At 37.9% G+C, this 26,145-nt stretch overlaps 1 protein-coding gene across 2 annotated transcripts in view; it reads right to left on the reverse strand.

The window, feature by feature from the left end:
• The window catches only part of Appl1 (adaptor protein, phosphotyrosine interacting with PH domain and leucine zipper 1), a 42,358-nt gene that overhangs the window by 3,966 nt on the left and 12,247 nt on the right, over positions 1 to 26,145 (reverse strand). Inside the window, exons 6-21 of one of the 2 annotated variants that reach the window (XM_075988848.1) lie at positions 25,809 to 25,850; positions 23,182 to 23,240; positions 19,645 to 19,791; positions 18,484 to 18,566; positions 17,393 to 17,551; positions 16,029 to 16,217; positions 13,387 to 13,429; positions 11,433 to 11,489; positions 9,812 to 9,903; positions 8,814 to 8,996; positions 6,163 to 6,215; positions 3,640 to 3,814; positions 3,506 to 3,542; positions 2,780 to 2,926; positions 1,614 to 1,664; positions 946 to 1,035 (exon numbers count right to left, since the gene is read on the reverse strand). In XM_075988848.1, coding sequence (XP_075844963.1) covers positions 946 to 1,035; positions 1,614 to 1,664; positions 2,780 to 2,926; positions 3,506 to 3,542; positions 3,640 to 3,814; positions 6,163 to 6,215; positions 8,814 to 8,996; positions 9,812 to 9,903; positions 11,433 to 11,489; positions 13,387 to 13,429; positions 16,029 to 16,217; positions 17,393 to 17,551; positions 18,484 to 18,566; positions 19,645 to 19,791; positions 23,182 to 23,240; positions 25,809 to 25,850 — 1,607 coding nt within the window. The remainder of the gene's footprint in view (positions 1 to 945; positions 1,036 to 1,613; positions 1,665 to 2,779; positions 2,927 to 3,505; positions 3,543 to 3,639; positions 3,815 to 6,162; positions 6,216 to 8,813; positions 8,997 to 9,811; positions 9,904 to 11,432; positions 11,490 to 13,386; positions 13,430 to 16,028; positions 16,218 to 17,392; positions 17,552 to 18,483; positions 18,567 to 19,644; positions 19,792 to 23,181; positions 23,241 to 25,808; positions 25,851 to 26,145) is intronic. The other variant, XM_075988849.1, reaches the window with a different exon arrangement.

Here is a 26,145-nt window from a genome sequence, read left to right on the forward strand (position 1 = left end):
GTCATATTCTTTTCTCAGATCTTACCTATATATCCAACTCACTTCTAGTTCTTACTGGTCTCTTCACATATGTATGCCCTAGTTACTTTCTCTCTTGTTTTTCTACCATCAATGCCACCACCCTTAATAGAATCACCTAATCAAGTTTTGGTTCTGAAAATTGTGTACTTTAAATTACCCTTTTGTAAGTTTAATCATTAGTACCACACACACACACACAAATGTAGGGTGTGCTGTAGGGAAAATGGAGGAAGCTGAGTGAATGCATATTACTGACATGAGCACAGCTTGTCAAGGACTACAGTGTCTTAAGCCCATGGCAAAGCTACCTTCTTGTCTGTGTTGACGGTGTGTGAAAAACAGCTTCCTCGTCCCTCCTCCAACCTCAGGAATGACTCCAACCTGAGACTGCTCCCTATAGAGCCCTACAGACTGCTCACCTGCTCACCCTTCTGTAAGAACCGTTCATAAGAAACTCTGGGTTCTAGAGCTGCTGTGCAGTAGGAGGCACCACTCCATCAGGAAGAGTTCCTCATCCCAGCTCTTCTGTGCACATGTCTGTCCTTTCTTCATTCCCTTGTTACCCCAGTCTGGTTTCCAGGACCAACCTGTGCTAAATGCAGTGTGCATGCATATTTGTATGTATGCTTGTGTGTGTGTGTACATATGTGAATATGACACTCCTCCTGATGCTTAATATAAGTATTTTCCCTTTCACAGTCATTGTGGCTTTCAGCAAGACAATTATGTCTATTATTGATATACGAAAATTCTGGCATGTTTCTTTAACAGAAAGTTATGTTCTATTTCATGGTAGCTACTATGCAATTCAGGTCCCCCTTTCCTACTAGGCAATGAGGCTATGAGGTAGAAACGGACTTCCATTTGGAAACTGTCTGAGAGTCACAGTGCTGAATTAGTCATCAATCTCACATAAAGGAATACCTTCTCAATCTGTTTTTGTTTGCTGAGCTCTTTCTGTTGTTTTTCTTTTACTCTCTCTATTTCTTTTTGCTTTTCTGATGCTCTACGATCCTAAAAGGGGTGGGAAATAAAATAAACATGTTAAATAGGAAGCAACTTTTTTTTTTTTTTGGTTTTTCGAGACATGGTTTCTCTGTGGCTTTGGAGCCTATCCTGGAACTAGCTCTGTAGACCAGGCTGGTCTTGAACTCCCAGAGATCCGCCTGCCTCTGCCTCCTGAGTGCTGGGATTAAAGGCGTGCGCCACCATCGCCCGGCAGGAAGCAACTTTAAATTTTATGTTTCAACTAATATAACCTTTGTAACTTTTCAGTACTTTTATATAAGGCACACCAATAGTTTTTCCAGACAGGGTTTCTCTGTGTAGCCCTGGCTGTCCTGGAACTCACTCTGTAGATCAGGCTGGCCTTGAACTCACAGAGATCTGCCTGCTTCTGCTTCCCGAGTGCTGGGAATAAAGGTGTGTGCCACCACCACCTGCCTCCAGATTCTAAATGCTATATGAGCAATAGCAACCACTGTTAATCTTGTTTAGCAAAACAATTTTATTGATTTGCTTGTGTGAAAGAGTTTTTATTACCCTGCTTTAGCTTAGACATCCTTGGAAATTTAAGTGGCTCTGATTCTTACCAGTTCAGCGTGCAGTGCTATCTGTTTTGCCAATCCAACAGAATCACAAATCTAAAAGGAGGAAAAAGAAAGACCTCAGATACTTTTCTATTACACAATAATTAAATGCCCAAATGGATGACATCACTAGTTTTAAAATAATGCAAGATAACATACTAATTAAAATAAGAATTATGTAAAAATATTTCACCCAAAAAAAAAAATTCAGCATGTTTTCTTTAGAATCTTCTGAAGAAACTTCTACTGCTGGCTTTTCCCTCAGTCGTGTGCCCATCCTACTTCTCATTATATCAACTCATTACTGATGGAGACGATTACAGAGATCTACAACTGGTCAAAGTGCGGACAATAAGGGACTGTAGGGTGCTCAGGCCCCATCAACTCATCTACAGCACAACCTTATGCCTCAGGCCACAGGAAATCATGTGAGAGAGAGTGGAAAGACTGTAAGTGCCTGAAGACCAGGACATCTGTTGCAAAATAGTGCCTCCTAGACATGACAGGGAAGATGTATCCATAAAACCTCAACAATATGGTTACCTAAACAAGACCTGGAAATAGACAGTCCCTATTCCTAGATGAAGAGCTACAGGCAACCAATGGTTGCTGAGAATGGAAGAATCTGTTTTGTCCAGGGCAAGCCCCAATAGGTTATCCAATTCTAAGTCATCAGCCCTAAACACATGCATATAAAAGCAACACTAAATGGACTCAGTAAGGTTTATACACACATACACACACCAATAATAATAATAATTAAAGTCATGGATTTTCAAAGAGTACAGACAAAGGAGGAGCTGGAAAGAGGAGAGGGAGGACAGGAAATGAGATAAACACAGCACTTAAAACTTTACAACATCGTTACTGGACTAGTAAGCCGTGCAAACATGAATTTTTTGGGTGGTGATACTGACATAAATTAGTAGCACCTAAAAATGACTATGGAAATGTATTATATTTCCAGGATAAGTTAACGGAACCAGCTATCAACAGCTTACAGAACCTGACAGGCTCCACTCATCACTGTGGCTCTCTCCAGAGCAGCGGGCTTTCATCAAGCAGCTCAGCTGGACTAGGCATGACCTGAGAGCTTTTTCCAAAAATTTAGTTTAAAAGTGTGACTCTGATAGGTATTTTATAAAACAAACATTCTGAAAGCCAGGTACCTTTTCCCCCTCGTTGTTTGATTCAAATATATAGCAGACTGATGACAAACTACTTTCACTTCTTCCGCCTGATGTCCGGAGAACAAATCCAAAAAGTCGTTTATTTTCTTGGTGTGTAGCATATAAAACTACACACGGTAATGGAAACTGCCACAGAAACACCATAAATAAATATGAGATCTTCCAAATCATTACAGCAGCATTCAGATGATAAACTCTCGTGCTAAATTCTAAAAATATTGTAAATAGAATCTTAAAGACAAATTTTCAATTGAATAATAATCTATTAACAAATAATACCATATTTGGGTTGGATATTACCAAAAAATATTAAATACTAAGTCTTATTTAATAACATATTTATCAATACAAATTTAACTACAAAAATAATCTACTTAGTAAATAATTAAACAAAAACATACACTTGCACCTATAAAGAAATATAGAATTACAGAATAAACTCAATTATGTTTATGTTTTGATTCCTACTGCTAATTTCCTTGGCATATAAACTCTCTAGGGATAAAAACTATTAATTGCACCAAAATGTGTTGAATCTTTAAGTTGCACAGTGCTCAATAATTTTGTGGAGCTGGCACTATATGTAACTATAGCCTGAAGATTAACCTTAATTGATACTGTCATACTAGGGCACAGATTATTATCAAACTATAAAATTAATATGTAAACAAAAGATACTTAAAGCTTGAATCACACAGAACTCACTGTGAGCCTTGTAACTTGGGTCTGCGGATCAATTAACCTACAATAATTAAGAATTTGGAAAACAACTTTTTAATTAGGCTGAATTAAAAAATTATTTTTCCTGTAAGGTTTATTTTGGAGAGGTTACTACTTACTTCAAACAGTCACAGGTGACTAACAGATGTGATTCTGTCATACGGAAGATGTTGTGGATGGCCCGAGCAGCTAGGATCTGGCGCATTGTTTCGTAGACAACGTCTGGATGGTCATCTGACTTTACCTCCATAGAACCAAGGAATCGGACAATGAAGAGCTGATGAAGAATAGAGTCTGCAACACAACATGGTACATATGGTGTAGGAATGTGTTTTGGTTTTGGTTCTGCAGCACAACTCTCCTGCTTTAGCATCCCAGATGCTGGTACTACAAGCACATGCCATTCTACTTAAATATTTATGTATCTTTAAACCTCATAGTTCTTTCCCAAGAAAAATAATATACTGCATGGTTTTAGAATTTCCAATGAAAAATAAAACCTAAAGGAGGTATTTAAAAATAACTTTTAACACTACAGTGTTCAAGCTATAGGAAAATTAAGGCCTCAGTTTCAATCAGCAAAATATAATGTTACAGTGACCTGGTTTGTGGTGGTCTGAATGAAAACGGCCCCCACAGGCTTACAGGGAGTGGCATTATTGGAGGTATGGCCTTGTGTAGTAGTGTGGTCTTGTTGGAGGAACTGTGTCACTGGGTGGTGAGATTTGATGTTTCAGAAGCTCAAGTCAGACCCAGTGGCTCACTCTCTCTTTCTGCTGCCTGCCAATCCAGATAGAGAACACTAGGCTCCTTCTCCAGCACCATGTCTGCCTGCATGTTTCCATGCTTCCTGCCATGATAACAATGGACTAAACCTCTGAACTGTACGACAACTCCAATGAAATGTTTTCCTTTATAAGAGTTGCCATGGTCATGGTGTCTTCTCACAGTAATAGAAACTTTAAGTTCCAGATAAAAAAAGAATTCTTTGTACTATTCCTGTAACTTTACTGTAAGTTTAAATTTTTATTTAAGAAAAATAGCTGCAGCCAGGCGTGGTGGCGCACACCTTTAATCCCAGCACTTGAGAGGCAGAGGCAAATGGATCCCTGTGAGTCTGAGGCCAGTCTGGTCTATAGAGTGAGTTCCAAGACAGCCAGAGCTCTGTGACACAAAGAAACCCTGTTTCAAACCAGCCCCCCCCCCCAAGAAAAGGAAGGAAGGAAGAAGAGAGGGAGAGAGGGAGAGAAGAAGAGAGATGGTTAGAGAGAGAAAGAAATGAAAGAAAGAATAAATGAGCAACAGCTGCTGCTGGGACTGGTGACTCAGCGTGTTATGGGTTAAGTATTTGCTGCATAAGCATGAGGACATGACCTCAGATGCCTAGCACCTACATGAAAGCTGGCTTCCAGAGCAGATGAGACAGTGGGTATCTATAACTCCAGGGTTATGGGCATAAGGAAGGGACACACAGAGAGAGAACTTTTGGCTAGCAAACTCCAGATTCAATGAGGGGTCATGTCTCAAAAAATAGGTGAAAAAGGATAGAGGAAGATACCCAGTGTGGACCTTTGGCCTATACAAGCACAAACATGCACGCATGTGTTGTGATAGGGAGCTGCGGGCTGCATCCCCAGCACCTGGCCACCCACATGGCTAGCTTATGCCCCGAAATAATTACACGGAAACTGTATTCTTTTAAACACTGCCTGGCCCATTAGTTCCAGCCTCTTATTGGCTAGCTCTTACATATCGATTTAACCCATTTCTAATATCCCTGTAACACCACGAGGTGTCTTACCAGGGAAGATCTTAACCTGCGTCTGTGTCCAATAGGAGAATCATGGCGCCTTACTGACTCAGCTTCTTTTTCCCAGCATTTTGTTCTGTTTACTCCGCCTACCTAATTTTCTGTCCTCTTAAAGGGCCAGGGCAGTCTCTTTATTTAACCAATGAAATTAACACAAAACAGAAGACTCTCCCCCATCACGCATGCACTTGCGCACACACAAACAGAAAACCCACAAATACACAAAACACACATACACACAATACATACAATAAAATCAACAACAAACCCAACTACTGGCTGAGTACCTTGGCACATGCCTGTAATCCTAGTACTTGGGAAGAAGGCAAGAGTCATCCTTGGCTACATAGTGAATTTGAAGGTAGTCTAGTTATTTGAGAACTGTCTTTTAAAAAAAAATATAAGGTACTGGAAAACTGAACATACCCTTCCCTCACCCAATCCACCCAGGTCCCACATCAAGTGCCTCAGCCTAGTCTGGCCACCCCAGGCTGAGCCGCAACCAACCTCTAGGATTCCACCAAGACCTACTCTCTACCCGCAACCTACAAGCCCCTCATACACCACATCTAACCTCTCTACCTTGCCATACCTAGCCCTTCATTCCAGGCTTGGACCATAAAATAAATGCTATACACCAGCCCAGTCTACTCTGTTCACTTGAATTCCTTCCACCTAAGTCATTTCTCCGCTCTAGGCTTAACCCACCTGTACATCCTTTCTTGTGACCCAATTTGCTCTGTTCATACTAGTCAAAACTAAGAAGTCCATATGCCCAGATGTTATTGCAAGAATACAAACAATATGAAAAGAATATCGCAATGAGTTCTACCTTCAGTTTCTGACTTTGTGCCTCCTCCGGATTCTCCAAATGGATTTGTACGTCTAAAGTTTAGGAAAAAATATGAACAAATAGGTCAATCACCATGAGCCACATGGAAGAGAACAGAATTAAAAACTGAGCCATACAACTTTACATGTTTATAAAGAGAAGTTTTAGAACTCTCTGTTAATGAACAATCATGGCCAAAATACATGAGCATCACTCTCACACTGAGTAATAGGCCAACCCAACGGATCTGCACTGACTGACTTATCTACTGCAGTCTTCTGCTGCTGTATTTATTTAGTAGACATAAACTCAGCCACACACAACAAAAATTCTCAAACTGTTTCCCAAAAGTTTTCAAATTTAAACAAGCTAACATAAAGGAAGACTAATGTGGCAATAATACTGGGAACTTATGAAAATGCCAGGGATTTCCTAGAACTGTAAAAATCTAAATCTGGGTTAAGTACAAATTGCAAATTAACTATAAAGATTTGAAAACACTAGTTTTCCTGTTAATTGTATTTCCTACATCTGAGCCTACACATAAGAACTACATGTGTAAATAAATACTAAGAGGGCTTGCCTAGGAGGCACACAAAGCCTGGGTTTGATTCCCAGCACCAAACAAAGAGAAACAAAACTAAACTCTTTATTACTCAAGACATAAGTAACAATGCAAGGATAAAAGTAAACCAAAGATTAAAAACTACTTCCCCCCATTCCTATTCTTAGCTTATGCACAACCACAATGATAGAAGGGAAAAGTTCAGTTCAAAGGAAGTCTTGGAAGTAACAGTCTAAAATTGGCATTAGAAACAGGACAGAAGCTAAGAACATGGCTCAGTCAGACATGGCTTTAACTCCCAAAATTTATGTAAAAAAGCCAAGCAGTCGGGTGTGGTGATACATATCTTTAATCTCAGCACTCAGGAGGCAGAGGAAGGTGGATCTTTGAGGCCAGCCTGGTCTACAGAGTAGAGTTCCAGGACAGCCAGGGACACACAGAGAAACCCCGTCTCAAACATCCTCCCACAAATAAATGAATGAATGAATGAATGAAAGACCAAGCAAGGTTGTGCACACTTGTTATCCCAGATCTGAGGAGGCAGAAATGGGTAGATCCCTGGGGTTCACTGGGTAGCCAGTCAGCTTGGCAAGATCCTGGCCAGTGGGAGAACAAAAAGGTGGATGAATGAGGACTAGCACCGGAGGAACTAAGCTGTCTTCTGGCCTTCACAAACATGTACATAAACGATTGTGTGCATCTGCAAGCACATAAACATGCATACGCGCACGCGTACACACACACACACACACACACACACACACACAGATACTGACCTCTTTCTATAAAACATTTATTTGTTCTTATTGTAGGTATATAGATGAGTGCATACATGTATGTATATGCACTATTTATGTGTCCAGTGGCTGCAGAAGCCAGAAAAGGGCTTCAGATCCCTGGAGCTGGACTTATGGAGAGTTGCCAGCTACGATATAGGCAAACCTGGGTCCTTTGCAAGAGCACCAAGTGCTGTCAACCACTGAGTCATCTCTCCAGCCCAATACTGATTTCTTTTATATCAGCCTGACATATCATACCAAATGCTATGCGTATTTAGTATATTTATGCAAATTTTCATGTTTATATCAATTTCATATCAAATTTAGTGTACTAAGTGCCCGACCTCCTTAATAAATGGTATGTCATAGTTTCATTTCTTTTGTGTATGTATGTTTGTCTATATAAATTATTGTGCACCACATGCATTCAGGAACTCGTGAGGCCGGAGATGGTTTAAGATCCCCTGGAACCAGTTACAGGTAGTGGTGACCTGTCATGTAGGTGCTATAAACTGAACCTGATACTCTGCAGGAGCAGTAAGTGCTCTCAACTTCTGAGCCATTTCTCTAGCCCACCTCCCTCCCCAAAATTAAGTGCCTTGACAATAGTATTCTTCCTCTTCTTCTTCATCATCATTACTGAGATTAAGTACTTTGACAAGTATTCTTCTTCATCATTATTAACATCATCATCAAGACAGGATCTCACATAGTTCAAACTAGACTTGAATTTACTATATAGCCAAAGCAACTTCAACTTCTGATTCTTCAACTCCCAACTCCCAAGTATTATAATTGCAGGCATAAACTAAGCATGCCCAGGTTTTATGTAGTGCTAGGCTTCAAGTATGCTAGGCAAGCACTCTACCAACTGAGCTACATTCCTAGCCCCTTATTCTGAAATAGATGTTTTAAAATAGTGTCATGACCTGCAGATAAAACTGTCACTTGTCCTGCAATTGACAGGGCAAATGCCCAAGTAAGAGACTTAATAAGCAATTCAGAATTAAATTTTTTGACATTTGATTATCCAAACACCTTTAATTGATACAGAAGACTTAAAAAAAATCCGTATGGTTCTATCCTATGAAAATGTGTTAGACAATCATATGAAAGACAGCACAGCTGATGCAGAAATGCACCGCAGGTAGAATCATAGATCACAGCCACCTGTCTTCATGACAGCATCACTCAGGTAGAATCCTAACCCTCACAGATCACAGCACCTGTCTTCATGACAGCATCACTCAGGTAGAATCCTAACCCTCACAGATCACAGCACCTGTCTTCATGACAGCATCACTCACCTGCCTCCTTGGCCAAAGGCTTTTGCCTGGCCAGGCTGATCTTCACACACAGGAGAAATTATATCAAACTGTATTGGAGTATCTGGGGCAACAAGAGAATCTAGAGAGAGGGAAGCCAAATTTGCAGACTCTGATCCCAAGGATCCTGAACTGCTGGTCCGAGCTGTGGGTGGCCGAGATGGTCTAAAGACAAAGGAAAACAAAAAGGCACTAAATTTAGTTTTTTTATTCCAGAAGTGCAATGCTTAACAATGCTTAACAGACTACAAGAAAAGAAAACAATATTTTAAGTCAATAAAAGTATAAAGCAAATTCCAATAAAAGGCATTACCAAGGCAGGTATAGAAGCACTGACCTGTTATCCTAGCACTTAGGGTGTGAAGGCAGAGGCACAAACCCTGGGCTGGTCTGTCTTCAAAATAAGACCCTGACTCAAAAAGTAAAAGCTTAATCCCAAATTAGCTAGCTATTTATTTAGTAAAAGATTCCTTTCTTGCTGGATGCTGCCTCAGGAGGCAGAGGCAGGCCAGCCTGGTCTACAAAGTGAGTTCCAGGACAGCCAGAACTAAAGTAAACAGTGAAACCTTGTCTCAAAAAAACAAAACAAAAAGATTCCTTTCTTTCCAATTAAAAATCATAAACTGGGACTTGGGAGATGAGTTAGCCGATAAAGTCCTGCTACCTAAGCAAGAGAACCTGGGTTTTAATCTTAAATTCTTGTATTTTAAAAAGCTGCCCATGGCAGCAGGCATCTGCAACAACAGCACTGGAGTGCCGAGAAAGGTGGATTCAAGGACCTCACTGGTCAGCCAGCCCACCGAATCAATGAGAGACCCACACACATCCTTTATTAGAGAATTTACTGTTTTGAAAATATTCTTCTGTTATTCAGAGATGGTCTAGTACTTATCTAAGTAGTACTGTTAAAATCAGATTGCTCACTATAGCTTAAACAGCTTACTTTACTGTCTGTTACTTAGCCCCGTATACTAACTCACCCTGCGGGACGCAGGCTCTCATGTCTCTGCTGGAAAGATGGTGAAGGAGTGACAGCTTCCAGAACAGACTGATTTACTCGTGCAGCAGTTTCCTATTTTGTTTTGTTTAAAAAAAAAAGATTAGTATTAATAATATAAGAAACTAAAAGTTTGGTATATTTCTCAAAATGGTCACTAAGTTTTTGAGTTACATTTAAAATACAAACTAAAGCTACCGAAATATTTCCATTCTCTGACCTTACTAGTAAGGTACATTCATTTCAATCATTATGAACTTCCTATAATTGAAGAATAATTCTAATTTCTTTCTAAGAACACACACAATAAGAAAATACTCTTCCATTAATTCTTAACTACCACTTATCTTGGATTAAGGTTTGTACTATCACCAAGCACACTGCCTAATTAAAAATATTTTATAGAACATAAAAATTTAGAAATAGAAAATACTCATTAAATATAAAAGAACTCTTCTAGAATAGTTCATGAAATTATTGTAAATATCCTGGATGGCATCTCATTTTTACAAAAACAAAATTCCTTTTTCTAAATGAAAAGTCTTTAAATTTAAAACCTGGAAGTCATCTTTATCATTCTCTTATTTACCTTTTACTCAGTCAGTTACTAACTAGTCCAGACCCTCCTATCAAATCCACCATTACATCAATGGTAGCTTAAGCTGGGCATGGTGGCACATACCATTATCTGGGCTGGGGAGAGAGGCAGAAACAAGCAGAGAAACCCTATTGGAGTATACAGTAAAGAGCTTAAGACTTAGACTTTCAACTGAAATCATCAATCCCTACCCAGCTCTGGGAAGCACCTGGGTTTAGACAGCACCTGTCTAGGACCGAGTCTTTTCCCAACTCTCATACAGCATGGTCTTATTCCACGTCTTCAACTACCGGTACCTTTGGATTCTATCTACACATGTGAACTGTATCTATGGCTAAATTTACCAGGTTTGAAATCCTTGCTGCTCAAAGAATAATTTACAAACTGAGAATTCAAGCTATATCATTACAGATGTACCAAAATCATAATATGTATTTGAGCAAGATTTCCAGGTGATCTGTATGCAGACTCTAGTTTTCTATTCTGGACCAAAAACTTTTATTTACACTGCTGGTTCATTTACATGTCACTTCTGTTTCTAAGCTTTAGTTTTTATTGTATTATCTGTAACATAGCTCAGGTTTCTGTCATCTCTACAGAATTTTCACTAAATCAAAGTCCTCACTGATCCTAACATTCTCAAAATGTAAGCCTGTGAGTGATCACCATGAGTGTTTTTTAAACCACATGTTTCTTATCACAACATGTTGTACATAAAATGTCACACTGCTACCATTTCCCTTACCATCATATCTCCTAGAGGAAGCCATGAAGCTTCACCTACATTTTACCTACACCATGAAGCTAAACTGTCAATACCAGCTGAAGTAACTGATTTCAGTAGATTTTAAAATAAAATATTGTTCTATGACAGACAATACGTGGTATACTATATAGATTCTGTACTTGAGATTACATAATTTGAAAAAGGAGTCAATAACAGCAATATAAATCACAAAATTACTTCACTCTCTGATAGATCTGAATAAGAAAATAAAAATAGTACCTCTGGATTTTCACTCAAGTATATTTGTTTAGATATGTTGTTTATTGTACAAATCCACTGAAAAGAAAAAATAATTAAATATGATTACTAATTTTTTTCAATAAAGTCTTTCTACTAAGGAAGACTATTCAATATTAAGCTGAAACAGAATTTTCATTAGAAGTAGCACATAATCTTCATAAGAAAATACCTTGGAGATGGGGATATAGCTCAGTGGTAGAACATATACTTAACAAAACATGTAAGCCTCTGGATTCAATCCCCAGCACCACAAACAAAACAAAAACAAGAGACCTAGCTATAAACATATGCATGCAAGCAATATCAGATTAATTATTTTTAAATAAACTTATTTATATAAGGCTATAAATAGTAATTACATTAAATTGTAACTTAATAATATATTTATCTTTTTATACTACATCTTCCCTTGGTTCCCACCAAGCATGGTATTATGAACTCAGTCATCACCATAACACTTATGTAAAAATTTAAACACAAATTCTTTATGGGTAATGAACTTTATATATCTTCCTTATTTCAAAATAGAAAACACTATTCCAGGGCTGGAGAGATGGCTCAGCAGTTAAGAGCACTGCCTGTTCTTCCAAAGGTCCTGAGTTCAATTCCCAGCAACTGCATGGTGGCTCATAACCATCTGTAATGAGATCTGGTGCCCTCTTCTGGCCTGCAGGCATACATGCAGACAGAATACTGATAATACTGTATATATAATAAATAAATAAATCTTTAAAACAAAACAAAACACTATTCCACATCTTCTGCCTCACTCTCAAGGATTCCTGTGCCTAAGAGGCCTCACAAAACTAATACCCTGGTAAACCACACAGAGAGCAAAAACATCTGTGTCCTCAGAAGCCACAACTATTCTTTCCCATGAGAAATAAATGCAGGTAGGTCTCTACATAATTTCCAACTATAGGGGCTGAGAGATGGCTCAGTGGTTAAGACCACTGACTGCTCTTCCAGAGGACCTGGGTTCAATTCCCAGCACCCACATGGCAGCTCACAGTTGTCTGTGACTCCAGTTCCTGGGCTTCTGACACCCTCATATAAATACATATACATGTAGGCAAGGAACACAAAACAAAAATAAATTATAAAAAAAAAATTAAAAAGAATTTCCAACTCTGTCTTTTACCAATAAAATTATAATACTTAAATAAAAATGCTTGAAAGTAAGCTATGGTCTATTTCCATGAAGACCGTTTCTGAAAAGTCTTTAAGATGTCAGTCTTGCTATCACTTTACCTTCTATGTGTTGTATACTAGGGGTAAAAGTGGAGCCAAAACTAACAGGCTTGTAAGGAAGAACAGAGGCTCCCAATCTTTGTTCTTCTGTCTTTCACTTTCCCAGCGTTCTAAGCTTTGGCACGTCTGCTGCCACTGAGCTCTTACCACAGCAGTGAGTGCCAAGGTCAGTGAGCAGGAGAGTCAAGGTCATCGCTGAACAAAAGAATTTTTTTTTCTTTCTCCAAAGGTGCTTTTATTTTTGGTCAGTGTTTATGGTATCACCAAATGAAAGTAAAAACAAACTCACAGGAATCTATTGATACATAGCGATAATATTCCTTGAAAACTAACCAGGAATATATTTCTGAGCATAGGACCAATACATGTTTATGTTTATGAAAGATGACAACGCTTCTTTGTAATGGCTCTCCTATTTGTTTATTATAATAATCGTATTGCAATGATATGAACAAAAGACCTTAAGACAGCACAGAGATGGGGCTGAGGCCCCTCCAGCTGTAAAGCTGCTAGAAAACTAAGACTGCTGCTTGAGAACAGAGAACTTTTTAAATGGTTTTTAATTAACTAGGATTTTTCCAAATTTTCTATAACGAATACATTAATATGTTTCGTTCTCAGAAAAAAAACTAGTTTTAAATGTTAAATGTTGCTGAAAAATTAACTTTATAAAAAATTTTACCTCTTCGTGGTCTTTTTTACTCTCTGCTTGCAAAATTGAAGATCTAGGGGGAAAACAGAGTGAAAGCTTTAGCTTCAACTTTAAAATTAAAGAAAAAGCATAAGTGACAAGATTTTCTGGAAAGAAAACCACTCCAAGAGGTTCTCTACTATACATGTGCAAAATCAAACATGAGCACCCATACTCAGAAGACGAAACGTAAAAGAAGAAAATGCACTTCACCTTCCTGGCATTTCTACTGGTGATTTGACTAGAAAATACTAACTTCATTATTGACAGCTTCACACTCTATAAGTTTAAATAAAAGTTCCAACATATGAATCAATAACATAAATATATAGCCTTTGCCATTTTAAGAGAAAATTGCAGTTTTTCTAGTTTTCTATCAATTCAGGAAAAATTGGAAACTATGCCAAGCATTAGCAAAAACTAAAAATACAAAAATGTAAACACTGATAGTAACTTGCTAATCCTGCTAATGGGAACAGGAACACTCTAACATACAGCACTGACATTCACTGCATGTCTGTAGAAGGTATACTAGGAAAATAACTATGTGGCTACGATACTGAGCAAAATTAGCTTTTATGGAAAAAGGTACCTTAATGTACATTACTATTATGGAGTAAAAAAATGACTTTCAGAGAACCAAGAGGTTTCTTCTTTTTTTCTTATACATTTTTTGAAAGATCTGTTTGTTTGTTTATTATGTATGCAATGTTCTATCTGCATGGACACCTGCAGACCCGAAGAGGGTACTGAAATCCCATTATAGATGGTTGTGACCCACCATGTTCAACTCCTGGGAACTGAACTCAGAATCTCTGGAAGAGCAGCCAGTGCTCTTAAACTCTGAGCCATCTCTCTAGCCCCAGTTTCTTCTAAATAATAAGAAAGTTCAAAGGTCAAAATCAATCTCAGCTAACTTAAATATATATCATTAGGAAAATGTTTAAATTATATTGTATTTTTCTAAGTATTATAATGTAGCCATTACATATTTTATTTAATTGATTTGTTCTATTTATATGTATCTGAGTTGATGTGCAGCACATAAGTGTAGGTGTCCCTGGAGGACAGAAAAGGTGTCAGTTTCCCTGTTACTGGAACTACCGGCAGTTTTGAGCCACCGGATGTGGGTGCTCAGAACTGGATATAGAAGCTCTGTAAAAGTAGCCAGTGTTCTTAACTGCTATTTACCCAGTCCTGTTTTTTTTTTAAATGGATGCAGATGCAATTTATGTATACAGAATATCCTTCAATTATTTAAGAAAGCGTACTTAGCAGGCATGGTGACACACTTATAAACTACTAAACACTCCTAAACTACTTCAGAGACTAAGGTAAGAGGACCACAAACTGAAGGCCAGTCTAAACAACTTACTGAGAACCTGACACAAAATGGAACTGTACAAAAAGGGCTGTGGCTCTAGCTCTGTGGTAAAGAATTGCCTAGCTCAAGGTTGTGGGTTCAAGGCAAGGGAGAAGAGGGGATAGGGAGAGGGAAGGAAGGAAAATGCATAAGTAAAATTATAGGATTTTTTCTATTATCCTATTTATCTTTATGCTTTTCAAAAGAATTTTCCTACTCTATAGATTCTCGTTTAATGCAAAGGCAATAGAATTTTTTAGGAGCATGATAATAATGGACAAAATAAGCTACCCGGAAGTAAGTGATTAACATCTCAAAATAGAACCATTGTTAGAATCTATGTCACATATGGTGTGTTAAATTTCAACTCCTCACGATAACTGACAACTCTCTGCCTATATTTGATGTATAGAAAAAGAGGTCCAAGAGGTTATAAGTAACTTGTCCAAGAACACAGAGTAAATAATAGCCCCTGGCTGGCATTCTTATACCGTCTTCCCACTAGTGAGCAGGATTCTTCAGTGACTAGTCTCAAACATGAAATCACAGGTCTGCACCATTTGTTGCTTTGACAACTTCAAAGTATTAAAAAAAATCATTTAAGTCAGAAAAAAAATGAACTCATGTCTATTAAATTAGAAAGCAAACTGCCTTAATACAATGCTGTAGGAATTTAGCAGTCATTGTAGGGTAGACATTAGAATGACTAGTTTTCACTATATCCAAGGTAAACATTACAGCAGACAGCTGTTTTCTAGAAGTCCTCTGACCTTGTGGGAAACAGTGATTGTTTTCCGTGACGGTAGAACTGTCTTCTGAAGGGGCACTGCATCCTTCACATGGCATTGGTCACTATAAGCGTCTGGAACACCTGAGGCTCTGGGATTATTGTGTATTGCAAAAGATACACACAAAAAAGGACTAAAGTCATGAGGGCATGCAGTGCCTTCTTTTAGAGAGGCATATTAGAAGAGATAGGGACCTTGTATGAGGAAATATTTACCCAAAAAGCAACTTTATGAAACAATAAATAAATACGCCTTGGTATGGCTGTTGGGGAAAGAGTTCAGTTCACCAGAGGCTAAACCTTCTTACTGCCACACAGGCCTAAAAATTTCATCTTGGAGTGACCTCTTTCTTTGACCAACCCACACAACACAGAACACGCCAACAATACATAGGAATTCTAAATGTCTATATTAAATAAAAAGGAATTATTCTGCATTTTATTTTTAAATGTATGACTTAGCAGCAGCAGAAAAATACTAACTTTTTTCCGTCAAAAGAAGTGATCTGAAAACAGTACCGCCTGTCTTCACAGTCCACAGCCATCACTGAGCAGTTGTCTATGTCCATGGCCAGGCCTCCTGCCACATCTCCACGCGCTTGACTCATTAAGTTTCCACCCTGCGTGAAGTAAAACTGTCTATCCCAGGTAGACGACACCAAGCCTGTTTTACTAAACAAAGTACATAGATATTTTAATTATGACACCTAAAAATCCCTAATCATCCGCAGACACAAGAAAAAGCATGTGAAAACAAAACAACTTGCAAAAAGGCACAAAGATATCAAGAAGATATACCATTTTTTCCGACTCTAAAATGATTTTATTCACGTTGACTCACTTGTGTAAAGTGTGTACAGTTTCAAAAACAGGACTAGAAATTAGAAGTTGAAGCTGTTGAACTGACACATCAAAAATGTATATTCTAGTTCAATATTCAAGGGAAGAAATTCAATTTTATTTCTAGGATTAATCAACTTCACCATCCTATATCAAGTGAAGGCTGGAGACTTATCTCAATGGGGTAGCGTGTGTGTAGGATACTCAAGGGCCTGGGTTCTAAGCCAGCATTGATAAATAAAGGGAATAAAAAGAGATGGGGGCGGGGGAGGGGACTTGACCCAGTTTCAAATGAAAACTCAAATTTGACTTGATATAATCACATAGTTAAGTATGTAATTAATATTAATACAATGTTGTGATTACGACAGACTTATTTAGACTCAAATTGGTTTTATCTCTTTTATAAATCCAAATTATTCAATAAATAGTAAGGTAAAAATTTTGTTGTTTTGTTTTGAAGACAGGGTCCCTTTGTGCAGCCTTAACTGTCTAGAAGTCACTTTGTAGATCAGGTTGGACTTGAACTCACAGATATCCATCTGCCTTTGCCTCCCAAGTGCTGGGATTAAAAACATGTACCATCACCACCTGGCTTTACGTAGTATTTTTTTTTAAGTATTCACGAATGTTCATATATCATCAGGCTCATATAAATACACCACTAAAAAGTTTCAACCTTGGGCTGCCAAGATGGCCCTAATGGTTCAAGTCACTTCCTGCCATAGCTAGTGATTTGAGTTCTATCCCAAGCACCCACATAGTGGAAAGAGAGGACCAACTCCAACAAGCTGTCCTCTTACCTCCACTCCTAAACTGTGCTATAGCACGTATGCACAAAATAATAATAATAATAAAAATATGTACACACAAAGAAAATAAAAACATATTTTTAAAAAGGTTTAAACCTTTAGTAAAACCAAAACATCTGGCAAACAATACTATCTATACATTATACTTATTGGATATTACAAGATGAGATGTAAAAATAGCAATAGTTTTCTTACTTCCTAGCATTTAGGTATCCAGCCTTTCGGGTTAAATTTCTATTGACAGGAAACTTGGTGGGATCTGGGTCAGGCACGTATAAAGGGTCACTGGCTACCTCCAAGTCTTCTATTGTTTGTTGCATGGTCTCTACATCACCATCCATTTCCCTTCGTACACTAATAAAGAAAACAGACCAGTTACTACCAGCCACAACCAACAAAGAATGCTGTATCAATCCTATGTGCCCATAAATTTAATTATTTAAAGAAGCAACTGTAAGATAGCTAAAGTAATATAAATTCATTTTAAACACCTTTTAAAACTTAGATATTTTGGCCAGGCAGTGGTGGCACACACCTTTAATCCCAGCACTCAGGAGGCAGAGACAGCCACATCTCTGTGAATTGGAGGCCAGCCTGGTCTACAAGAGCTAGTTCCATGACAGGTATCAAAGCTACACAGAGAACTCTGATTTGAAAAACTAAACAAAAATCAAAACAAAAAAGACAAACAAAAACAACCTTAGATATTTGGAAACAATATCAAATTTGAACACTAGTAAAGTAAACACCTAATTATAAAACAGTTCCCACAGTGCTTTGTGATATAGCAGACTTCTGTTTAAGCCTCAGCACTGCAAAAAAGAAAATAAAAACATCCTCAATTTCATCTTTCCCATGCTCCAGATCAACAGTACTGCTACCCAGACAGCAGAGGTGATCACAAGAGCTGTCTCCCTAAACACGAGAGCACAGCAGAGGTGATCACAAGAGCTGTCTCCCTAAACACTAGTTTTTTGAAACAAGATTTGCTTAGTAATCTTCCAAGTAATTTTTATGAATGAGACTTGAAAGAAAATTTCACTTAGAAATTATTACTGTTATGTATTTTTATTATTCAGATATAAAATCTACCTTTCAATTATTAAAACTGTCAAATTTCACAGTGTTATAAATCTAGAGTTTACATTCTAGGGAAAAAATAATAAAAAGTCCAAAATTTAGTCATAAAGCTAAGAAATACACTCATGGCAGGAAATGTTTAAATTACGGCATTCAGCAGTTAATGTAGTACCACACTTTCATTTTAATAAAAACAAAATACTTACTTCTGAACACTTGTTCCAATATTAGCTAAAAATTCTTCCAGTTGTCCATTGAGATTTTCAGAGCCCATCTTAAAGAAACTTATCTGAGGTGGAGGAGGAGTAGAAGGTCATACAACACAAACACAAAAGATATTCAGAGTAAATCCCACCAACAATTTCTAGGACAACAGATTAAATAGAAATGACACGGGATTATTCCATTTTTGAAGGAACAGGTTGTGGTTTATGATATCTACCAGACATAGAGCCACTGAGGAAACCAGAATTAAACCCCACTATGTATTCTTTTACATATTTTAGGAGGGCTTTGCTCACTGTGTAACCCAGGATGGCCTCTGGCATGATAAGGCTACTCTTATGCCAGAAGCAATATTCAAATTTTGGGGGTATTTTGTTTTGTTTTTGACACAGGGTTTCTGTGTATGGCACTCACTTCTGTAGACTAGACTGCCTCTGCCTCCAGACTGCTGGGATTAAAGGCGTGCACCACCACCTTCTGGCAAATTTCTTTAGGAACTGATCTATTTCCCCAAACTCGAGTTTCTGGCCTCTTTCCTAAGGCATACCTTTTTGGGCATTTGAACTACATTATTTTTTCATGCATATCGGTATTCTGCCTGTGTGTATGTCTGTTCATCATGTGTATGAACATACCCTTGGAGCTCAGAAGAGAGTGTCAGATCCCCATCCTACAGATACTGGAAATTGAACCTGGGTCCTCTAGAAAAGCACTCAGTGCTCTTAACCACTGAGACATCTCTCTAGGCCCCTCATCTATTATTTTTGACTTAGGTAGCATGCAAATTTGCTCATTCTTTCTCAGATTTATGAAATAATAACAAAAAGAAACTCCAGCAGTGGGTATTACACTGAAATTCATCTGGTTTTCTGTTCACTGACTCAACTGTGGTGGAAAAAGTCTGAATATAATGTGTTTTCATTTATTCTATAACATTTTAGAACTTCAAATGCAAAGGAAATCCATTCTCCCAACCTCATTAAAATAGGATACTCATCACAGTCTTTAAAATTACTTTATAAAACCACAATACAAATTAGTATGTTGACAACAGCTTACAATATTCTTAGAGTTAATGTATATATCAAGCCTAATACAAGGCTTTTAGAACGGATATAACCCAAAACATACTATGGTATTACCTGAGCCTGCATGTATCCAAGTAGAGGTTCTAACAAAGCTATTTTCTTCTTGTACTGAAGAGTATTTAATGCACAAAAATAATGCATCATCGTCTGGTGCTGTTTCTTCCTGGAAGTATACACATCCTCTGTTACTTCGTACTTTACCTTTGAATGAAGAGTAAAATAATTTTTTGAGTAAAATAATAATCTTGAATTATCTTCAATAGAAGCTATGAAGAGTCTACCAAGGAAAACAGTGTATGAATAATCAATGATTAAACTGATTTTTCTGTTTTCCAACCATATCCCCTACAAAAAGGAATATCTACATACAACTACAAATGTAAATATCTGTACAAGCATGACAAAGAGAGCCCATCATACTTAGCCAGTGATATCCGATCTTATTCTGTTCACACCACATATTCTCTTTTCTGGGTTTCTCACTACCAGTCTTTTTTTTTTTTTTGAACCTGCTTATAGTAATAGTTTATTTATGTTTTAATAAATAAAGCTTGTCTGAAGATCAGAGGGTAAAACTAAGCCACTAGAGGCCAGGCAGTGGTGGCACATGTCTTTAATCCCGGCACTAAAGGGGAACATAAGATGGAGGAGACAGACGCTCAGGGCTCTGTCTTCAGTCTCCCAGTCTTGGTAGAGGTATGACTTCTCTAGTGGCTTGGCTGTTTTCCTTTTCTGATCTTCAGCTTGAACCCCAATATCTGTCTCTGGGCTTTATTATTCATACTGTACCTGCTCATTTTCCTTAACTCACATTTAAAATAAACGTATTTCCCTGAGTTATTTTACTCAACAAATTTTCATTGAGCATTTCTAGAGGTCTAATATGTATTAGGCTCTTTCCCTCTGTCCCTTGGAGTACCTATCAAGTTCCAACATTATCCCAATGCACCAGTGACTTGGTGGCAGTAAATTCTCATCTCCTCCCTGGCACTCTCAAGCACCAGAGGGAAGCACATGGTTCCTCATGTGCTTCTGAGTATAAACACGGGTTATATGCAACAGAAATGCACAAAATCAAAACCAGCTTCTTCCTCACGACACCTGTCCTTCCTTGTTTTTTCTTCTCTCAAAACTCCTTTTTCTCCTCTTTTCCTAAGAACCTTTATTACAACTATACAAACTATTCTAGGGCTCTTTTTACTGTGTTTGCTCTGGTGCTGTCCCTTTCACATTTTCACTACAGCTTTTGCTTTATAACTGTATGATGACTACTCACTTCCTCTAACACAAATTTCAAGGCCATAAATGTAGTAATTTGGGCCCAAACTATTCTTTGTTGGGCTTGGGGAGGTGGGGAGCTGTTGTTCTGTTTTAAAACATTCTGTAGCCCAGGCAAGGCTTCAACTCCAGGGCGGCCTCAAACTTTCAGTGCTCCATCTGCTTTTGCCTCCCAAGTGCTGGGATAACGTGAGCTACAACACCCAGCCCCCAACTACTTTGTTATTTCTGCCATCTCTCCCCAAACATATCCAAAGAAATGAAGGTAATGGTTTCCTCCCATCTCTGCATGCTTAAAATTTAGTGAAACCTGCTAAAACTCTACATTCACTATCCAATTTTATTTTCACAATTGTTTCGTGGATTTTTGTTTTACATAGAGAATAAAGGCATGGAAGTAAGTAACTAGTAAGTGATTTCAAGTAAAGTAGTAGCAGACCTCAGATATGTCCCCAAAATCTTACCCTAGCACCAATATTCTAAACCCTTATATTCCCCCAAACTCCAGAAACGTGCCTCCACAGAAGAATTGCTTTGGTTTTAGGAATTTTGTTTTTTGGTTTGGAATTTTTGTTTGTTTGTTTAGGAAAGTCCTTTTTAATCCCCAAGGTGTTGTCCACTTATCTACAATGCACATGTCACCTCCTAAGTATTTTTTCCAACTCACCAATAAAGCTCTAGCTGTACAACTAGGAGAATCTCTATCACTGCATTTATCTCATGTTAATCTAGTCTCTCCATCCTTGTCCTCTGGAACGTACTCACACAAAAGCATCCAGGGAATGTATATGAGAGTAAGAGTGGAGCCTACTCACATTGTTCCCCCAAGGTATCCAACATACTGCTTGATAAATAGATGTTCAACAATTATTCTAATTAAAAAAAAGATGAATGCTTTTTAAAAATACTTGGAATAGCCAAAAGCAATATAAAATATGACAAATGTTATAGCCTAGACCCTTATATACTCCTCTAAGGCAAAAAAAAATTTCAAATTGTGTATGCGTTATTGGTCAATTTGTGAACTAAATTAGAAACAAGAACCAGTTTGGAGGAATTATCACTGTGTGAGAATCATTCCCTTTGCTGTCACAGTGGCTGCTGCACATTAAATGCTACTCAGCTGTCAGTCCCCATAAGCGGTCAATGTGCCTCTGCCTGAAGCTGTGGCCAGGGCTGCAAACACCAAGGCCTGCACAGAGATCCCCTCATGTGCAAGCATTGGTACAAGCTATATCTCAAGCCTTGAAATCACCTAGAACTTGGTAATATTCTCTTTTTTAATCTTTATTTAAGTGCATTTGTCCACAAATCTTATGTAATACTCTGGGTTTCATTCCTTAAAGAAATATCAAAACATAAATATTTCCTTTAAGTAGAGAAAGCCTCTTACCAGAATTTCATTGAGTTCTGTGTGTGACAATTCACTGAAGTTGTGTGAGACTTATTCTTTTTGTTTTAATCTTATAAATTTTTAATGAGTTTCCAGCACAGAGTGTTACCCAATTTAAGGTTACCTTTTCCTCACTCAAATTACCATGAATACTTATGAAGTGAATTATCTTTGTCTTTTTGTAATTTTTTCCTTTCTTTTTGAGATTATAATATAAACACAACATTTCTCCCTTTCCTTTCCTCCACCTAAAGTTTCTGATGTACCCCTCCTTGTTCTCTTTAAAATTTATGCCCTCTTTTTTTATTCATTGTTATTGCATGCATATACTGTATCTCACAAGGTATTTCTGAATACATATGTGATCACATGAAAACAGAACATATGCAATATTATAAAAATACAAAAAAAACCCAAGTTTTATATACTAGAAATCAGCTACATTTTTAAAATGGTTATGCTTAATTATAACATCAAATACTGGCAGAAGAAAAGCATTTTGTTTAAGAGGCCAGTTATCAGAAAGATTCTGAACAGCTAGGAAAAAAATAATTTGAGAGTAATACCACAGCAATAATCTGTTGGCTCCACTTTTAAACAGAAAAAAAAAAACAAAACTAAATCACCTAATGAAATCTAATGAAATGGCCATTAACTATGATACTGAAAATGTATACTAAATTGGAGAGATAATGGCTCAGCAGTAATGAGCACTCGCAGCTCTTCCAGAGGATTCAAGTTCAACTCCAACACCCACATGGTGGCTCACAACCATCTGGCAGTCCAGTTCCAGGAGCTTTGACTCCCTCTTCTGGCCTCCCCTCGCACTTAACACACATGGAACACAGACATCCCTGCAACGAAACAGCTATACACATAAAAAAATAATTAAAAATGTTTTTAAAAGTGTGTACACACACCTTGTCATTTTCTCTCTTTTTTGACAATCGACTGTATCTGTTAATTGCAGCATCATGATCTGGAAAACAGAAATGAGTGTTAGCAGTACAACTGTACTTAGCAAAACCACACCTGTACTAGAGCTAGTTAAGAATATCCTTCCACATGACCACTGTGTTCAAATTTCCCCACAGCCTAGTTTCCCTTAAATTAGGTGACTATATATCAAACTGATAGAAAATATTAATTTCCAAAAAAACTATGATCTACTAAAAGTGCCTGCTCTTTTTCAAAGGGAAATGGAGAAGCAGTGGACCTGAGGGAGGGGAAATGATTGGGAGGAATGGAGAGAGGGGAGGATGAGGTTGAGATGTTTATATAAGAGAAGAATAAATAAAAAGAAAAAGGAAAAATTACTTTTAATTCTAAATTGGAAAACTCTTTTTAAAAAAAAATAGGAGAGCTCAGTGGTAGAGTGCTTGCCTAGCATGCACAAGGCCCTGACTTCAAGACCCGACACAGAAAGAGAATATGAGAGGAAAAGAAAGAGGAAGAAAGAAAACTGGACTATTTAGGAAATAAGTAAAAGAGAATATTTACAACCTCTTTAGGCATTATGAAGATAGGAAGTTATAAGACTGATGTAATGGCCATTCAAATATTTTTTGTAAAAAAGTATATTCAAAGTATCTCCATTGATTTAAATAATATTAGCCGGGTGGTGGTGGTGCATGCCTTTAATCCCAGCACTCGGGAGGCAGAGGCAGACGAATCTTTGTGAGTTCAAGGCCAGCCTGGTCTACAAGAGCTAGTTCCAGGATGGGCTCTAAAACTACAGTAAAACCCTGTCTTGAACCCCCCCCCAAAAAAAAGAAAGAAAAGAAAAAAAATAATGTTATATTAACCATTATATATTAACTTTGACACCCTATACAATGACCCTAATGCTTTCAACCTAGACTACAATGACAAACACTTCAGCAGCCATTCGTACACCAGAGACCACGAGGAAATATTAAATATTGACAGGAGAGAGATAGAGGAAGCCATCAAGAGAGCAAAATGCAGAAAGGCCCCAGAAGTAGATGACATCATAGTGGAGGAGCTGGAGGTGGCTACAATAGGCTCAGGGGCCGAGGCTTCTCAGACTCTTCAGAGAGATATGGGAACACAAAGAGATTCCCATGGAATGGAAGCACTCAGTCAGAATTCCCATACACAAGAAGGACAAGCTGGACTGCTCAAACTACAGGGGCATTAGTTTGTTGTGCCATAGCAGCAAGATCTTCTCCTCCATTATCCTGCAAACAATCAAGGGCAGAACAGAGGAAATCCTAGCAGAGGCCCAGTGCAGATTCAGAGCTAACAGGAGCAGAACTGACCAGATCTTCACTTTGAGGCAACCGGCAGAAAAATACAAAGAAGTTGGAAAAGACTTATTTGTCTGTTATATCAACTTCAGAAAGGTATTCAATAGCATTTGGAGGAAAAGACTTTGGGAAACAATGAGGTTCTACAGGTACCCAGAGAAAAGCATAAGAATACTAGATAATGCCTATAAAGATACCTTTGCATTAGGCAAAGTCTATGGAGGACTAAGTGATCAGCTTACAATTGTAGGAGTGCTGCAGGGATGAGTCCTCACCACTACTCTTTCATATATCCCTGGAATTAATAATAGCATAAGCCCTGCAGGATGAGAAGATAGGAGTGCAGATAGGTGCTGTGTGAATCAATAACTTTTGTTTCACAGACGATACAGCACTACTTGCTGAAAGTCCAAATGAGCTGCAGGCCATGGTAAACAGAGGGTGGAAGTCAGTGAAAACCTTGTATGAAAGTAAACATGGAGAAGACTGAGATACAACACATGGGAAGGGCACACAAGGATTTTAACATTGTAATAAAGAATCAGAACCTCAAGCAGACAGTCAACTTTGTCTATCCTGGAGGAAGCTCAGTTCAAAGGAGGGAACTATTTCAGACGTCAAGAAGTGAATAGGGCTAGCGACGGCTGCATTCCAGGCACTAGGAAAGGTTTGGTCAGCAAGAGACATACGACAATAAAATTACAAGTCTATGAGATGCTTGTCTTGAGCTGCCTTCTTTACAACTCTGAAACCTGGACAATAAAATGCTCCTCACAGGGGCCGAATGTATTTAAGATGGCATGTCTCAGGAGAATTCACATGAAGAGATAGACTGCACAACAATGATGTTAAAAGACATCTCCATCTACAGAAGGAAGTAAACTACAGGATACAGCATCAGCGCTTGAGATACTTCAGCTATGTTACGAGAATGAATAATGGCAGATACCCAAAGATAGCACTGCTTGGAGGAGTGCCCAGGATAAGACGAAGAGGAAGGTCCAAAAAATGCTGGATAGACAACATAAAGGAAGACGTGGAACCTTGGGTATGACAGTAACACAAGCATCTAGGACTGCCCAGGATAGGAACAACTGGACATTCATCATAAACGGGCTGCCCATGCATGCTTAAGCATTGCCGGGGCATAAATGATGATGATGATATTACCCAATGAACTGAGTTAATTTTTTAAAATTATTACAAAAAGTCAGCCATGATGTATGTTGATAAATAGATGAATAAAAGAAATTAGTGTATAACATATTAGGGCTTACCATTACTAGCAATCTGAAATACCTCTTTTAGTGTCAGTATTTCTGAAAAAGTTCAAAAATAATTTCAGTTTAGCAATACTTATGAAATGTTTTATTCTATTTATAAAGAACTTAGTACTGTTCAAGCCATAACTAAAACTCAACCAGGAATTTGTATTGAAGGTGGAAAAGTTAGTTTCAGTTAGTCTGCAAAGGATTCAAAAATCATTAACAATACACCACCAGAAAATCTACTTACCACAAATACGAGACAAACAAGTATTAAAAGTCACTTTAAGTGCTAAGAAATGCAAATACTAGACTCTATCATATTAATATGCAATACTAGACTCTATCA

Source organism: Microtus pennsylvanicus, chromosome 10 (genome assembly GCF_037038515.1).
Source record: "Microtus pennsylvanicus isolate mMicPen1 chromosome 10, mMicPen1.hap1, whole genome shotgun sequence".
Lineage (NCBI taxonomy): Eukaryota > Metazoa > Chordata > Mammalia > Rodentia > Cricetidae > Microtus > Microtus pennsylvanicus.